The 18920-nt window shown below is 43.5% G+C and overlaps 3 protein-coding genes across 3 annotated transcripts; all 3 read left to right on the top strand.

The window, feature by feature from the left end:
- The first annotated feature begins 1484 nt into the window (after positions 1-1484).
- On the top strand, positions 1485-2414 carry LOC117059304 (olfactory receptor 10G7-like). The gene has a single exon (XM_033170935.1). It carries the CDS (start codon positions 1485-1487, stop codon positions 2412-2414), a length of 930 nt encoding a protein of 309 aa, XP_033026826.1.
- A 5364-nt stretch (positions 2415-7778) lies between these two features.
- Positions 7779-8708, top strand: LOC117057327 (olfactory receptor 10G4-like). Its single transcript, XM_033168165.1, has one exon. It carries the CDS (start codon positions 7779-7781, stop codon positions 8706-8708), a length of 930 nt encoding a protein of 309 aa, XP_033024056.1.
- A 6271-nt stretch (positions 8709-14979) lies between these two features.
- Positions 14980-15918, top strand: LOC117057326 (olfactory receptor 10G6-like). The gene has a single exon (XM_033168164.1). The coding sequence runs from the start codon at positions 14980-14982 to the stop codon at positions 15916-15918; it is 939 nt and encodes a 312-aa protein (XP_033024055.1).
- The last annotated feature ends 3002 nt before the right edge of the window (positions 15919-18920 follow it).

Genomic DNA, 18920 nt, shown 5'->3' with positions numbered 1-18920 from the left:
TTTTAATAATTACAGGGGAGAATATCAATTGTCCAGTGCTTTTGGAGTCAATGGCGTATAAGCAGTAGGCAGTGCTTTTTTCTGGTGATACTCAAGGGTATGTAGTACCGGCACCTGTTTTCCTGGGTGAAAAGCACTGGTTAAAAATGTGGTAATTAGTGTAACACCTTAGTGTAACAACAGAGTACTTGCACTGTTTTTCTAGAAGAAAAGCACTGGCAGAAGGGCAGCTGCCAGTGTAATCCTTTTTGTCACACTATAGAATCTTAGATAAGGAATGAACCTACAGTCTGCTCCCTATGAACCCCCTCTTATTGCAACATTAATCTTGTCCCTTGGTTAGGAAATAGCAAGGGGAATAAATCAATATATTTTATGCACACATGTTTGCCTGCGTCTCAGCACCTTCACTCTTAGGGGAATTATTTGGTTGTCTCCCTGTGGTTACAGAATGTTTATAAAATGTTTTCTCTTTCCACCAAGCCCATGTTCAAGATGCACAACAGGAGAGTCTCCATAAATTCCTTCATGACGATAAAGCAATCAGCTGCAATGGATTAAAATGTAGAAGGGACTTTCAAAGGCCTTGATATCAGATGTACCCATGGTTGAATTTCTGTAGCCCTTTGGAGGAAAGGTAGCTTGGATGGCTCTTCAAAATGTTTTGTTTTGTTTTGTTTTGTTTTACTCTGGCAAACTGAGTATCGTAAATCAGATTCAAGTTTGTTTTTGCGTTAACATAGCGGTGCAAAACTAATGTCCGTTCATTGTTGTACACATTGCATGGTGGGACAACTGTATTTTGGGTTGCCATTTTTCAAAAAGTAAAACAAACCCAAATTGTTGGGGAAACCTCCTCCCAAAATAGTTATTTTAAGCTTTTAGAGCTGTTACAGCTGCTTTCCCCATTGCATTTCCTCGGACATTTTCCCAATTCTGCAAAAATCCCACCTGACACCATTTTTACACCCGAAAACTAGGACATGTCAGGAATACTTCTGATGTATGGTGAGCCTAACTGCATTGCAAAAATTCAGAGAAGTGAGAATTTTGAATGAATGGCTGCATTTTGGTTTGTGAGTTGTGCTGGGAAATGTAAATTAGGTAGGTTTGCCTTCAGATTGTGAACTGAACCAAATTTCTCCTCCACCTCTAGAAGTAGCCTATCCTCAACTTAGTACCTCTACTGGCACAGAACACCCAATCCACTTCCATCCTCACGCTTGCCTCCACCCCATCTCATCCATCAAATGTACATCCAATATTTCTGCTTATTAAATCCTGCTCGTGGTGTTCTGCCCAGTGCCCAGTAAAGGGATGGCATAGTGACGTGTATTTAACATTTCTTTCTCCGTTTTTTCTAATGGCAGCTGTGTGGGGGGGGGGGGGGAGGAAGAAGAATTTCTGCTTTTGTTTGATCTTCTTTTTTAGGTGCTATACCTTCTTACTTAGGCTCCCATTATCTGGAACACAACCACGGTTAGATGAAGAAACCCAACCTGACTGTGGGGATTCAATTCACTCTCTCTGGGTTTTCTGATGTTCTGGAGCTCCAGCTCCTCTTTTTCCTGCTCTTCCTTTTCATCTACATGTTGACTCTTCTCGGAAACATCCTCATATTCCTCACCATCTGGTCCAGCCCTGTGCTCCATTCCCCCATGTACTATTTCCTTGGCGAGCTTTCCATCCTGGATGTGCTTTATTCTAGCACCACTGTGCCCAAGATGCTGACCAGCTTCCTGACCGGTTCCCAAGCCATTTCCTTTGAGGGCTGTGTGGCTCAGCTCTATGCCTTCCACTTCTTTGGAGGCACTGAGTGTTTCCTGCTCACTGTCATGGCATATGACCGCTATGTGGCCATCTGTGACCCTCTCCGGTACTCTGGGATCATGAGCAACGTGTCTTGCATCAGACTGGTGGCTGCAACCTGCCTGGTAGGGGCACTTCATTCGACTCTTCAGACTGTGCTCACGTTTCGCCTCCCTTACTGTGGGCCTTACAAACTTGACCACTATTTCTGTGATGTCCCGCCCTTACTGAAGGTAGCCTGTGCAGAAACCTCTCTGAATGAGACCGTGGTCACAGTGAACATTGGCGTTGTGGCGCTGAGCAGCTTTGCTTTGATCCTTGGTTCTTACATCCGCATTGCCACCACGATTCTCAAGATGCGCTCCGAGGAAGGGAAGAGGAAGGCCTTCTCCACCTGTGCGTCTCACCTCACTGTAGTCCTCCTCCTCTATGGCCCTTGCATATTCATTTACATGCAGCCATCCACCGAACACTCTGTCCTGAACATTGTGGCCCTCTTTTACACATCTGTGACACCTGCCCTGAACCCCATCATCTACACTTTGAGAAATGAAGAAATCAAGAAGATGCTGAAGAAACTGACATCCAAGAAGGTGTTTTCTTGAAGGACAGCAATGCAGCTTCTGTAGATAGAAGCACCATGAGTTGGGATGAACTGTATCTCTATGAGTTGTAGCAACTGCTAGTCTTGCTCAGAGTAGAACCTCTGAATGCCAGTTACTGGGAATCACAAGTAGGGAGAGTTGCTGTTGCAGGATTCCCCAAAAATAGATCAGAGGCAATTAATATTTCGTTCAGAGAGCTTTATGGCTATTGAAGGCAAATGAGCATAATGGTCACAAATCAAATACATTCGGGATTGGCACTGTCCGTAAGAAATCCAGTTGCAGCAGATTTAACTTAAACATACAATAACTTATAATAAGACTAAAACCTTAACACTAAGCATACTATATACAGAACACCACACCAGAAGGGAAGAGAGATAGAAAGGTGAATGAAACCCAGGCTCCTTCTGGCCTTATTATTATATGACCTTGACAGAAAGAGATAATGGAACCATTTTAAGCCAGCCACACTCAGCTTCTCTGAAGGAATAACCCAAACATCATGAACCTTCTGCTTGTTTCTAGGCAGAATAGAAACTTACATATCAGCTAGAAACTTCCAGCTTGCACCAGTTCCTTTCACAGAAAGAAGCTTCCAGAACCCTCTTGAATTAATTAGAATAGGAAAGATCTCTGCACATCAGATCAATACTTTCTGCACCAAGAAATGGAAACTGACAAGTTGAACCATGGTTAAAGGTAAAGGTAAAGGGACCACTGACCGTTAGGTCCAGTCGCGGATGACTCTGGGGTTGCGGAGCTCATCTCGCTTTACTGGCCGAGGGAGCCGACGTACAGCTTCTGGGTCATGTGGCCAGCATGACTAAGCCGCTTCTGGTGAACCAGAGCAGCACACGGAAACTGCGTTTACCTTCCTGCCAAAGCAATACCTATTTATCTACTTGCACTTCGTGCTTTTGAACTGCTAGGTTGGCAGGAGCAGGGACCGAGCAACAGGAGCTCACCCCATCATGGGGATTTGAACCGCCGACCTTCTGATCAGCAAGCCCTAGGCTCTGTGGTTTAACCCACATCACCACCCATGTCCCTTGAACCTTGGTTAGAAGATTCTAATCCTCAGTGAACTGAAAGGTCCCCCCTGAATTTCCCAGAGTTGGTCCAGGTTTTGACCAGCTCTGTTGTACAGCACTACATCTCCCCATTACATCTCTCTCCATTGACAGTCACACTTAGGAATCCTAAGTGTATCTGAAGAAGTGTGCATGCACACGAAAGCTCATACCAAGAACAAACTCAGTTGGTCTCTAAGGTGCTACTGGAAAGAATTTCCTATTTCCTATTTTGTTAGGAATCCTTGAAACTGTCAGTGTTGGTTTCTCTCAGTTTCACATATTTCCAATCTTAGGTTGAATTTGGTACATTTCTGCATCAGTTTGCAGGGGGGGGAAATGTGCTCACTAAACATCATCAGCATTTTAGAGCACATTTCTCCAGATGTACATATTTTTGCAAGCAATTTCCCTTAAATATAATGCAGTTTTGCATGTTACTATCACCAATGTATGCATTTTTATGCATACTTTGTCCTAATATACATTTTTTGGTCGGACACCTATATCGCACAATTTGGAGAAGTGCAAATTTATCAAAACTTTATTTTTCTGTTATTAAACCTGTTCTCGTTCTAAAACGTTATTTGCTGTATTTCATGACCGAATGTAGTAAGACCAGGTGTCTGATGAAATTAGAAGTCCTTAGGAAAGATAAAATACTGCATGGAAGCAAATACAACAATCCTTACATTGAAAGCTCTCGTTTCTTTCTTTATCACATTTAAATCCCATCTTTCCTCCAAGGAGCTCAAGTTGGTACATACGATTCTCCCCATCCCCATTTTTATTTTCACAACAATCCTATGAGGGAGGTCAGGCTGAAAGATAGTGACTGGCCAAAGCTGCCCAACTAAGCTTCTTTGGCAGGGTGGAGATTTGAACCCAGGCCCCAGTCCAGCACTCTATGCACTACACCACAATGACCTTTTCTTCACGCTTTACTATGATGCTCACTGCCCTAATGGAAGCATTCTGCAGGAGACCAGCTCAGACCTGGAATATTGTCTCCTTCACAATCAGAAAGCCCTTTCACTCCCTCACCAGATCTGTTACCCCTGCTCTCCAGAGGTTACTTACATTCCGTGTAAACCAGAATCAGCATTCTTAACTGAGGGGAGGGTAGCTAGCATAAGCAGCCCAGGCACCCTTATTCCAACAGTTAACAATAAAACACAGTGTGCAACTCTATTGAACATCTGTTCTGATGGTAAGAGTGGAATGGACAACCTCAAAAGGTAGCTGTGATTTCTGCATTGCAGATGGCTGAGCTTAGATGACCCTTGGGAGTTCCTACCAACTCTACGATAACATGAAAATGAGTGTAGCATGCTGGGTTCAGACACTAAGTTTTCTCTGTACTGTCTGCTTCCACAACTTGGTGGCTTGTATTCTTTTCTCTACAACATCACACTGATGTAATGAATAAGCACGGAGCAATTGTAATAAATAAAAGTTGACCCAAAATATGCAATGCTGATCTTGGGTAGGGTTTTTTTTTTTGAAAGAGGCCATCAATTGATCTCAACTCCATGAGCTAGTAGACTTAGTGCTGGCCCTCAATAGCTCTCTGCCACTGACATTGCTATACCAATGTATTGTTGTTGTTGTTGTTCAGTCGTTCAGTTGTGTCCGACTCTTCGTGACCCCATGGACCACAGCACGCCAGGCACGCCTATCCTTCACTGCCTCCCGCAGTTTGGCCAAACTCATGCTAGTCGCTTGGAGAACACTGTCCAACCATCTCATCTTCTGTCGTCCCCTTCTCCTTGTGCCCTCCATCTTTCCCAACATCAGGGTCTTTTCCAGGGAGTCTTCTCTTCTCATGAGGTGGCCAAAGTACTGGAGCCTCAACTTCAGGATCTGTCCTTCTAGTGAGCACTCAGGGCCGATTTCCTTGAGAATGGAAAGGTTTGATCTTCTTGCAGTCCATGGGACTCTCAAGAGTCTCCTCCAGCACCATAATTCAAAAGCATCAATTCTTTGGCGATCAGCCTTCTTGATGGTCCAGCTCTCACTTCCGTACATTACTACTGGGAAAACCACAGCTTTAACCAATGTATAGAGGTAGACAAATATTAGTATTCATGCCTGTCATAGTCAAGGAATTACTTCTTGCACCCCATTTATATGTGCAACCAGAACTGGGACCAAATCAGCCTGGAAGGTTGGATGAAAGCAATGGGGGGCTATTGGGCTGTTGTTTTAATTTTCATTATGTATTTTGTGATTTTATATCTTGATTTTATTCTGTGAACCACCCTGAGACCCCTGGGTATAGGGCAGTATAGTTCTAGTCGTCGTCATCATCATCACCATCATCATCTATTGTGGGGATTATGGTTGGATTAGCGCTGGCAAGCTACACTAAAACCTGGAAGGTTAGAGACGCAGCGCTGGTAAGCCACGCTGACAGGAGCGCCAGGATGGGGATGCACGTGTTGGCAAGGACAGGAGAACAAAGGGATGGTTGGAAAAGTACTGGAAAGTCACAAGATGAGCAGCGGGAGGGGTGCATGCAGAGAGAGGCATGGAGGAAAAGTACGTACGCAATGGAGGAGTTTGGGGGTGTCACCAAAGGAACCCAGGGCAGGAGCATTTCCTTATATGGTGTGGATGTCCCACCTTTGGGTGAGGGGTTTCCTTATTTGGTTCATGAAACTGTGTCTGTGGAACTAATCATTAACCTGTGTGAGATTGCCAATAAAAGGGAGCCCACGGGCACTGCTCATGGTCGCCTTCCCGTTGATACCATCCTGTCCATCGCGTCGTTCTTTGCCAGCGCAACAATCTATATTATAAAAAACTTGCTAGGTTAGTAAATTGACTGACACTGGTAGTTATTATTCTGCACTAATGATGCAAACATCAGTAATTGCTCATTAAACTTGGTGTGTAGATCCTTTAGGGTACTTTTCCTTGGAGTCACCAAACTGATGTCAAAATATGCTTGGGGAGAAATCTCGTCTCCCGTGCTGAATAAGAACCAGAGATAGGGTGAGAAGAGGGCTCATAATTCCTCCAGCTGGTGTACTCAAACCGACCTTCAAATGTGGCTGAGGAAGACATTTGTTTTCTCCTTGTACATTCTAGAGTCTCTTGTTCAAGCGTCTTGCAACATCTGAAGAAGATGCAACTACTGGCTCCTTCTCAAGGCAGCTAATGAAGTTGCGTGGGTCATTGACTTGGATCACCCCTCTCTAAAAATACAGGGAGTTCTACTTGTCAGAGTATTTGCAAGATGCAATAATATTGTGCATTGACATGTGAATACAACTAATCTGACATTCAGTTTTACCAACAGTTCAAATCCTTCCAACTGGAAATTTCCATAGTTGAGGGACTCATGTTCTTGTAGATCACGCATGTGACTTTGATGCAAGAGTCGTTGTCTGGAGACATCCTAGAGCTCTTATAAAGACAGGGAGATCTTCTGCCAGAGAGATCCAACTATGTTGTGCATTTGAAGGCCAATGCAACTGATTTTTTGCCAGCTTTTTTGTGGTTCAGGTAAGTTCAAATACTGCCAATTGAAAAGGTCCATAGTTAAGTATCGATGTTCTCATAGCTCAGTATTCCCTAACCATGGTATCCACTCCCCAGATGCTGCTGGATACACAACTTATTTTACCCACAGTCAACATTGGTGAGGGATAATGGGAATCTGAAGGGTTATATAGGGAAAGCCAAGATAGATTAATGTTCAGCATGCATATGACTTCAAGAGGGCTATCTCCTCAACCCAGATATTTCAGGATGAGAACACACCTGATCTGCATATTACTTCTAATTTGATGCTGTGGGAAGTGGCTGTTGGAAGAACAGAGAAGCAAACCTGCCTAGTTTCAACTTCCTGAAATAAAAAGTGAAGGAAAACACAGCTATCCATCAAAATTTGCTATTCTCTGTATTTCACAATGCTGCTCTCTAACCAAATGCTGTGTACAAAAATGCACATATTAGGGAGACGAGTGCGTAGAAATGCATATATTAGTGAAATCAATATACAGAATGCATTATGTTAGGCAAAATTATTTGCCAAAATGTGTCTATTAGCCAATATTGCATGTAGAATTCTGAAATGCTGGCAAATTTCCATGAGGATTTTTTTTAAATGTAATTTGATGTGGAAATGTGGCAAACTGAACTCAACACTGGAAAAATTGAAATGGCGGTAAATCAAAATGGACTGATTAGTTTCTCCTCCTCCTCTTCCCCTCCTCAAAATTCTCGTTTTCATCCCACATTCAGGTGTGTTCCATTAACAACCACAACAATCAATTGAAGGCAGATGGAAAAAGACAACTTCACTCTTGTGATTAAATTCACTCTCCTGGGTTTCTCTGAAGTCCAGGGTCTTCAGATCTTCTTTTTCACTCTCTTTCTTGCCATTTACCTCTTGACGTTGCTCGGGAATGCCGCCATACTCTTCACAATCCGCCTAAGTCCTCAGCTCCACTCCCCTATGTACTACTTCCTCTCTGAACTGTCCCTTCTAGATGTTTGTTACTCCACTTCCACCGTTCCGAAGATGCTGGCTGGCTTCATCAACGGCTCTCAAAGCATCTCTTACCAGAGCTGTGTGGCTCAGCTTTACTTCTTCCACTTCTTTGGGGGCACAGAGGGCTTTCTCCTCACTGTCATGGCCTTTGATCGTTATGTGGCCATATGCAACCCCCTTCGCTACTCTTCCATTATGAGCAAGATGGTTTGTGCCCAGTTCATGGCTGGAACGTTCATTGTCGGGACCATCCATTCCACTATTCAGACTGTCCTCACTTTCCGTCTCCCTTACTGTGGCCCTTATGAACTTGAGCACTACTTCTGTGATGTCCCACCTTTGCTCAAAGTGGCCTGTGCTGACACATTGATAAACAAAGTTGTCATCATGATCAATGTTGGCGTGGTCGCCCTCGGTTGCTTCCTCTTGATCACGGGCTCCTATGTACATATTGTTGCCACCATACTGAAGATGCGCTCGGAGGAAGGAAAGAGGAAAGCTTTCTCCACCTGCACAGCCCACCTCATTGTGGTCTTGACCCTCTACGTCCCTTGTGTCCTCATATACTTGCAGCCATCCACAACCAACTCGGTTCAGAAGGTGATGTCCATTTTCTACACAGCTATCACCCCTGCACTAAACCCCATCATCTATTCCTTGAGAAGTGAAGAAATCAAAAGGGCAATGAAGAAACTTGTATTGGGGAAGATATCTTCCTGAATGAAAGGGAAGGAATGAAGGAGAGAGAGAGAGCTTGGCAGGTGGTGAGTTCAAGTAAACTGGTCTTTATGTAGCCCTCATTACCAGTAGCCACCAATTGCTGTATCCTCCATCCACTTCTCCAATCCTATTCTAAAACCATCTTTGTTGGTGTCTCCCACCACATTCTGTGGTAGCAAATTTCACAGTCTAATGGAGTGTTATGGTACGGTGAATGCCCTTCTTCCGTCTTGAATCTCTTTGCTTTCAGCTTTGTTCCATGGCCCTGGTTCCAGTACTATGAAAGGGGGAGCAAAATGTTTCTGTCTGGTTCAGTCATAATCTCTTGACCTGACCTACTTCATGGGTTGCTGTGAGAATAACGGTGGTGGGATGTTTCGTCTCTTCCACCTCCCACCCACCCACCTACCATTTTATTTTATTTTATTTTATTATTTTATTTTTTGAAACTGAATCTTCCACCTGTCTCTTTCTACAAATCCCTGCTTGAGCACTGAGGTCTTCAGGGGATTTACGGTTATTTGTCTCCCATAATTTGGCGGCACAGCTCATATTCATGAAGCATCATGCATTCAATATGGTGGATTCAATTTTGTGGAACCCCCTGCCAACTGAGATGAGACAGGGCCACTCCCTGATGGAACTTCTGGTAACTAGTCAATAACTTTTTATTTCAGTAAGAATTTAAGCTCATTTCTGATTTTACAGCTGGCTTGTAATGGAGTTTCTCTCTATTGTATTTGTTCAGCTTATTGTACACTACCTAGAGACATTTGCAGTTAAGTGGTATAAATAATAAATAAATAACCTGATTAATCCAATTCTTCATTAAGACATGTGCTAAAAATCCAGCTCTGCTCTGCTCACCACTTATCATCTTGCTGAAAGTTTTGCTGCTGTTTATAGATTATTGTATGACTTTTATTGTAATGTACCATTCTTTTTTATTTTGTGTCATGCTTTATGCTCTCAAATTCTGCAAGTTGCTTGGAGTCTCCTTATGTGGGTAGCAACTAATAAACTGAAATAATAATAGCAATGGTAATGTTGTAAACCGCTGTTATATATATTTTTATACAGACAGATAGATGATAGATAATAATAATAATAATAATAATAATAATAATAATAATAATAATTTTCAGGGATGGCTCTTCCCTTTAGATGTTGCTCATGATTGATGACAAGCTTTCCGGTAAGCTAAAACTATTTATTGTTCATAATGAAATTACAGAGTCTCTGGAGCATGACTGCTCAGTTAGTTTCCGTTCCTCAGAGTGGAGAGTGTTCGCGCGCACGCCAACAAAGCCAACGGCTAGGCACCCTAAAATGACGTCTGCGTCTCCTCCTCCTTCTCCTCCCTCTTGGCTCATTTTCCTGTCTGTGAGTGCCAATGCTGGGTCCCTTCTCCTCCATTCCCAAGCCTGGCCCCTCCCTCTCCTCCGGAGACATTTCCCTACAGGGGCTGGATGAGTCAGATGAATCTGTGGAGATTATTGGGGGCTGCATACAATAACTAAGTGACCCCCCTTTGCTGGAGGAATCACTATCTTCACTCCCCGCTCTATCCTCTCTCTCTCTCTTCCTGGTAGACTCGTAATCTGGGGAACCGGGTTCGCATCCCCGCTCCTCCACATGCAGCTGCTGGGTGACCTTGGGCTAGTCACACTTCTCTGAAGTCTCTCAGCCCCACTCACCTCACAGAGTGTTTGTTGTGGGGGAGGAAGGGAAAGGAGAATGTTAGCCGCTTTGAGACTCCTTCGGGTAGTGAAAAGCGGGATATCAAATCCAAACTCTTCCTGCTCCTCCCGAGTAGTCCCTCTTTCCCTGACAATAATAATTTATTATTTATACCCCGCCCATCTGGCTGGGTTTCCCCAGCCACTCTGGGCGGCTTCCAACAGAATGTTAAAATACAGTAATCTATTAAACATTAAAAGCTTCCCTAAACAGGGCTGCTTTCAGATGTCTCCTAAAAGTCTGGTAGTTGGTTTTCTCTTTGACATCTTGTGGGAGGGTGTTCCACAGGGCGGGTGCCACCACCGAGAAGGCCCTCTGCCTGGTTCCCTGTAACAACAACTCCTTGTGGTTGTTGCTATGGAGAAACTATTAGGAGTCAGGAACTCTTGCCAATCTACCAGAAGATCTTCCTTTGCCTTCTGCTCACCCCTGTTTATGGATTTTAAGCCTGTGGGCCATATTGTTTGTTATTGCTTTTATGTAAGCCACTAGACCTTTTCAACTGAATAAAAGGGCAAAAGTGCTGTAGGTCTATATGTAGTTAGGTGTGTGAGAACATAAAAGCCTGCTGAATGGCCCATCTAGTCCATCATCCTGTTCTCGTAGCGACTAACCAGAAGCTCGGAGGAAATCTGCAAATGGGGCCTGAGCACACAAGCACTCTTTCCCCTCCTGCAGTGTCTGGCAACTGGTATTCAAAAGCATGACTGCCTCTGACTATGGAGGAAGAGCATAGCTATGATGGCTAGTAGCTGCTGATAGATAGTCTTATTTGCCATAAATTTTTCTAATCCTCTCAAAGCCTTCCAAGTTGTTGGCCATCACTGCCTCTGGTGAGAGCATTTTTTAAAATAATAATAATAATAATATATTTTAATTATTTTTTTTCATTGATAACACTCCAATATGGGCCACATTATTACAATATCAAATCATGCCGAATCATAATACAATTTATAAAGCCAATTATACGTTCCAAATTAAACAAATTGGGTGACTTCCCGTGTTCTGATCGTGGCAGCACTTTAATTGCATGGTGTGTGGAGAATCACTTTACAGCCGTACCTTGGTTCTCGAACGTAATCCGTTCCGGAATTCCGATCGACTTCTGAAAATGTACGAAAACCAAGGCGTGGCTTCTGATTGGCTGCAGGAGCTTCCTGCACTCAATTGGAAGCCGCGGAAGCTGCATTGGACGTTCAGCTTCCAAAAAAATTTCGCAAACTGGAACACTTACTTCTGGGTTTGCGGTGTTCAGGAGCCAAGACGTACGAGTACCAAGGTGTTCGAGAACTAAGGTATGACTGTATTTTCTTTGTCCTGTATCTTACAACATTCAGCTTCATTAGATGCCCATGAGTTCTAGTGTTAGGACAGAGGGAGAAAAACTGTGTAGGCGAGACATGTCTAGTCATGGAGAGAACCTTTTTTGCCCTGGGGGTCTCTTGCTCCAACACAGGAGGAATCTGTTGAATGGGACTTCATCTCATATGCTAGTGGGAATGTAAAAGTGATAGCTGTTTGAGGATTCCCCTACTTCAAATCCATTACATCATTAGTTTGTGGCGTGAAGGCTGCCAGTTCTCTACTGTCAGGGCTTGGGAAGTCTATTCCTCCCCTTGTGACAGGAAGAGGTAGAGATAACAAGGTAGAGTCCTTTTTAATGAGTTTGTTCATTCATAATAGCAAGAGACAAAAGAGCCCTAACAATGGCGTTGCTCCAACTCAGCCCCTCCTCCCTAGCAACAGTATTTCCCTTTACAGTGGCCGCTCGTGGTCAAGTGTCTCTGAGACCTTTGCTCCTGCACCCTTAACAAATGCCAAGTTCTGGGAGAAGGGGGGTCAGAAATACTCTCCAGTGACTACGTGTCAGCTGGCTGCTCTGCCTCCCCCCCCCTTACGCTTGTTGTTGTTCAGTTGTTTAGTCGTGTCCAACTCTTCGTGACCCCATGGACCAGAGCACGCCAGGCACCCCTAACTTCCACTGCCTCCCACAGTTTGGTCAAACTCATGCCAGTCGCTTCGAGAACACTGTCCAACCATCTCATCCTCTGTCATCCGCTTCTCCTTGTTCCCTCCATCTTTCCCAACACCACACTTCCCAACTCTTCTGTTTGTCTGTCTCTGAGCTGTGACCTTCCTCAAACCCCTGCTGTAAATCAACACTACATTTCTCTTCTCCTGCAGCGTCAGGAGAAGGGGTGTGTGATCTCCGCCATTCCTCCTCCGTCTCGACCTCTTGAGTCCAATCCCTGACATCTGCTGAATGATGCAACCGGCCGTGTGTTTTAAATTGAGTCTTATGTTATTTATGGAGCTCATTTTTTTGTATTTGTTTTAATCATTGATGCAATCCCTGGATTCGGTGGGAGAAAAGGTGATTCATAAATGCAATATATACTGTAATAGTAATAACATGCCACCGCCTCCCCCTTTTCAGTTACCTCTCATTATATTTTGCCAACATGAGAGATCATTATAGATTTATTTTGAAAACAAAGGAAATCCCCACCCACTAGTTGGCTGTGGGTGATCCGGAGGGAAACAGATTAATGTTATGGGAACTGGTGGTGATGAAGCCTGGTGACATAAATTGCCATGATGCTACCATCTAGGACTAGGTGAATCCCAGAACCATTGGTTAAATACCCAAGACAAAGGGAGGGTTATTGTTATGCTCACAGTATACATTCTGGAGTGATTTTGGATTAGAGATTATCTTACTGGAACAGGAGAACATTTTTGTCTTCTATGATTTCAGATTAAAGAGATACGCAGGTTGCTCACATGCCGCTGTAAAAAAAATACCCAAATAGTTGAGCTATACGCTCATACAGCTATTAACATATAATGTTCAATGAGTGCACAGTGTGTACATGTGTACACAACAGTAGAACTGTACAGATCAACAAGTGTATACGCTTTCACATAGAAACTTGTACATGTGTGCCTCTGTTCAGTGTAACGTGCGAACAAGCCTAAGTTGAGAAAGGATTGGCGTTCTTTTCGCACCTAGGCATTGACTTTATGTTTAAGAGTGGTGACTGTCTTGAAATGCAGAGAAAGAAGACCAAGGAGACACTGAAAAGGAGTGTGGCATAAATTAAAAGAGAGCTTCAGTTTCTGCAGGCTACAGAACACCTCACATTACATCAAGCAGAAAGGTAAGATTTCGTGACGGGATGAGTTCGACATAGTTAAGAATTGAGTGACCAGGTGCGACAGCCCCAGCCCCCCGGGAACTTGGGAAAGGAAATAAAGACTCTGACAACATTATGGAATTAAAATTAGGCCACAACTTTATTAAACTTCCAAAAGTAGGAAGACCTTGGCTTAGGCCTTGGGCGCGTATCCCTCCCAGCCCCACAGCCGGGGAACTGGGGCACATCAGGGTAAATGGGATATGGGGGTGCTCTGCGCAATGTAAGTGTAGGCAGCCAGCCAAGCCCATATCCCCGCACGCAGGGTAGTTCACTGACAACCTTTCAGTGTGTGGCCAGTGACACCCATTTGTGTAACCACTTTAAGAAGGGACACTGGAATCACCACCTAGAGATGCCTGGGATAGAACATGAGACCTGTTTTATGTAATTCCTGGAGAATAGCTGGAATGAATAAAAACAGAGATGATATTAAGTTTCAGAGACAACTTCTGCTTTCATTTGCAGCCAAGGTCTTCTGAAATCAAAAAATTAACTTGTGTTTTGGCTACTGTACAAAGCTATAATGCAAAAACCTGTTAGTGAAATATGAAATCCTTACAATAAAACAAAACAAAACATCCTACTCTTACAGCTCAAACATAACTTTGTTTATTTGAAGATCAGAACTATGATTCTCAGCAAAATTAATCTCCGAGCATAGCAGTCCAACTAAAAACTTGAACACCTAGTTTGAAATTCATATAACTAATTGTCTAGATCAGACATGTCCAACAGGTAGATTGTGATCTACCAGTAGATCACTGGATGTCTGTGGTAGATCACCGGTAGATCAGTGGCTCCCCCCAAAGAAGCTAAAAACCTTTGGCTCTCTAAAAAAACTCAACATCTTTGCCCTGCACCCCATAAATGACCTGAACCACCAAAAACAGAGCTTTCCTTCCTAAAAAAGCTCAGTGTTGCTTTCCTCCTCCCTAAAGAAGCTCAACAACTTTTATGTGAACCCAAAAAAACAGGGCTTTGCTTCCTAAAAAAAGCTCAACAACTTTGACCTGAACCCCCCAAAAGGGGGTAGATCACTGCCATTTTTAAACTCTGTGAGTAGATCACAGTCTCTTGGAAGTTGGCCGCCCCTGGTCTAGATGTTTGATAGTCCATGTGAAAATTGAGGGTATTGTTTGGAATCTGCCACCCACCCACAATATTAATTTTATCTGTACTTTCATTTTATCTCCTAGAAATAACCTACAAGTAATTACAAGTAATTTTGTCCAGAATTGAGCAGTTGATGTGGCATGCCAACCCCTTCTCTCCCTTGTTTGGATTTTGTAGTCTAATCATTAACAACGCTAAGGTGAACATTAAGTTACATGGAGTGTGAAAACCAAACGGGACAGTACCATTTCATCATTGTCGGGTTTCCTTATCCCCGTGAACTACGAGTCCCATTGTTCCTCTTCTTCCTGCTCATCTACCTGCTCACCTTCATAGGAAACCTCATGATCCTCTTGGCAGTGGCATTTGAACCCCGGCTGCACAAACCCATGTATTGGTTCCTTTGCCACTTGTCCTTCTTGGATATGACTGTCTCCTCAGTGGTGGTACCCAAGGTGGTCGCTGGGTTTCTTGAAGGTGGTGGGGTCATCTCCTTTGGTGGTTGCGTGACCCAACTCTTCTTCTTCCACTTCCTGGGCTGCACTGAATGTTTCCTCTATACCGTCATGGCCTATGACCGCTTCCTGGCCATCTGCAAGCCGCTCCGCTATGGCACGATCATGAGCCATAAAGTTTGCCTCTGCCTCTCCTTTGGGACCTGGTTCGGGGGCTCCTTGCACTCTATGATACAGACCACTCTCACCTTCCACTTGCCCTATGGCCATGGGGACCAAGTGGGCTATATCTTCTGTGACATCCCAGCTGTGCTTAAGCTGGCCTGTGCTGACACGGCACTCAACGAGATGGTGACCTTTGTAGACATTGGCTTCTTGGCCATGACCTGCTTCCTCCTCATCCTCACATCCTACGTGTACATCATCTCTGCAATCCTGAGGATCCGTAGCGCCGAGGGACGCCGCCGAGCATTCTCCACTTGCGCTGCTCACATCACAGTTGTCATAACTTATTATGTTCCCCTAGTGTTCATCTATCTGAGGCCAGGGTCTGAAGACCCACTGGACGGGGTGGTGGCTGTGTTCTACACCACTGTAACCCCACTCCTGAATCCTGTCATTTATACATTGAGAAACAAGGAGATGAAGTGCGCATTAAGAAAGCTGTGGAGCAGGAAGATGTCTTCACCAATTGAATGATTACCTGGGCAGCTAATAGGATTTCACTGGCCATTAGCTGTGTTCACTCAGACAATATGGGGAATGCTGTCTTATACTGTGTTGGTGCAAAATAGAAATGTGTTCATTTTCCAATGGTGTCTGTGGTGAACAAGAATCTTGGGTGATCTAAAGAATGTTTCTAGCTAATCAGTTTTCTTAAAGGTGGGCACTGGGGAAAGGGAATGTGGGATGAATCAACTTCCCCATACATATGGGGCTGGGGTTTGTTGTGGGGATGATGTTGGTTTTTCCTGTATCTTTATTCTAGATCTTGTTGTGATTTATATGGAAATTGTTGTATTTGGTTGGGTATGTTTTAAATGTTTATGACTACTTTTGTTACATTGTAGTTATGCATTTTTTTTTTTAAAAAAATGTAAGTTGCCTTGAGCATGGTTTTAACTGTGCAAAGGCGGCATACATATAAAATCATATATGTATATATGTAATTTTATTTGTGTGCCACCTTTCCATAGTTGAAACCATGCTCAAGGCAGTTTACAAATAGGAGAAAAAAACCACATAATTCTGACATAACAAACTAGTCACAAAATACACAAAAAATACACAACCAAATCAAACAATTTCCACATAATAAGATCTAATGTAAAGATATATATTTTTTGGTATATCAATAACAGGAACAACCTCCCCAACAAAACCCCATAAACAACACCCCGGCCCAAGAGCCCGGTTAGCAGCCTCAGGTTCTGTAGCTGAAGTCAGTCAGGGCCCTGGGAGACGGCCTTCCAAGATTCACGCTTCTGATGGGAATAAGCCCCACCCATGGCAAAACTCAAACTTTTCTCACAAAGTCCTCACATGCTCAAGCTGTACAATGGGAGCAACACAAAGGCTATCCATGCTCTTAACTTGAGGTGGGAGGAAGACATAAATTCCTCAAGCAGGCTGAACCAATTTGCTTTGGCTTCTTCATCACCCCTTCCCCCAACCTGGCTGCAACTCCTTTGGGCGGCTGGCCAGAGTCAGCGGAGCAACGGACGTAAATTTTAGTCTTATACAATAAGCTTTGTGTACACACACACACACACACACACACACACACACACACACACTTCTTTATCTGCCCAGAGAAGCAAGATGGCACTATAAGAGTCTGAGGACACATTCCCACTAGGCAAAAAACTCAATGTGCAGGATAAATGAAGGGGTGTGTGGAGGTGGAGGTAGAGGAGTACAGGATTTACTCCCAGGTAAATGGAGTATCTGAAGAAGTGTGCATGCACACGAAAGCTCATACCAATAACAAACTTAGTTGGTCTCTAAGGTGCTACTGGAAGGAATTTTGTTTTGTTTTGTTTTATTTCCCTGGTAAATGTTATAGTAGGGGTGGGAACCTCAGGTCCCAGGACCAAATGCAATCCTCCGCCCCCTTAAATCAAGTAAATAAATAAAAAAACCCACTTAACTAAAAGTAGAAATAATCAGAATATTTGAAACTGAAATGCTCACTGGGGTCACTTGGGTGACGTTGCAGCGCATTCTAGCAACGCAACTGGCAACCTGACTGAGTGATAGGTGTGGCTTCCGTGAACTGACCAATCATGTTGCAGGTAGCTCAGTTCTGGAACAGGACAGGTGGGTGTCCTCCCTCCCTCCTCTGCTCATGTGTTTAGGCCACACACCCTTTCCCAAGCCACACCACTGATCAGCCCTACTTCATACTCTCCTCTTGCCTGGTTGGAATGTGACAGGGAGATTTGATAATGCTCCTTGCTTGCCTGAATGGAGAATACAGTGAGAGCCCAGCTGGTTCAGGCAGAGTTTCATCCTAGGCCAGCATCCTGTTCTCACAGTGGCCACCCAGATGCTCATGGGAGGGCCTGAGTGCACCAGCATTTTTCCATCCTGTGCTCTCCAGCAGCTGGAATTAAGACTCATACTGCTTCTGACAGCGGAGATAAAACAGAGCCATCAGGGTTTGTGACCACTGATAACCTTATCCTCCATGAATCTCTCTAATCTAAAGTCATCAAAGTTGGAGCCTATCGTTGTGGCTTATGGGAGTGAGTTTCTTTCTTTCTTTCTTTTTAATAAGAATTTATTGGATTTTAGTAATAATAAGCATACACAAAATACAAATACAAACACTACAAAATTACAAAACAAAATACACACCAACAAAACACTTATTTATCCATCCTTATCCTTTTTATAATCCTAGGTTTGGGACTTCCTCACGTCCTCTCTTCTGCGTTCATTTCTAATCTTCTTTAGTAACTTTGTAACCTTGTAAAATCTTCTTTCTTACACCTAATCTTAATCTTACAATTATAATCAACATATCTTAAATCTTATTCTTATCAAACAAAACATCAAATTCCACATCACAACTTCTTATATCCTCTCTTAACTTAACTTTCTAATACTATAGCCTAGATTCCTTCTGATTCCAATTTCAGATATTAATAAATCACATCTTAACAAATACCTAAATGTTTCTTCCAGTCTCATACACCGTTTCCCCCCCTGGTTTCAGAGTTCCGTGGTCAGCCTTTATAATATCCCCTTTAAATAATCATCCTTTATCCCACCCCCCTCCTTATGGGAGTGAGTTTCATGGCTTAAGCATGCACTGACGATGATGTCGTTGTTGTTGATGATGATTACAATTTATATTTCACCCTTTATCAGAAGATCCCAGGGCAGTGTACCACATTAAAAACACATCACAGAGCATCAATAATTAAAGCATAATAAAAATCATAATGTCAGCCAGCCTAATAGGACATAGAGAGGCATACAAGCATGTGTAGAAATTAACTTATTGTACAAAGGTAAAACTCACGTCCATGGCTGTGTCTACTTTTGCCTCCGGCCCCACCCACAACTGGAGTATGGCCCCTGTAAACCCAGAGGGAATGTAGCTTTTGGTATGTAAAAGTTCTCCCTCCCCTGTGTTTGCTAGGAAAATGAAGCTTCTGTCTCTCAACAGGGGGAATTAATGAAGTGATCCTGCT

Source organism: Lacerta agilis, chromosome 14 (assembly GCF_009819535.1).
Source record: "Lacerta agilis isolate rLacAgi1 chromosome 14, rLacAgi1.pri, whole genome shotgun sequence".
NCBI lineage: Eukaryota > Metazoa > Chordata > Lepidosauria > Squamata > Lacertidae > Lacerta > Lacerta agilis.
This window is presented reverse-complemented; position numbering and strand designations above follow the sequence as displayed.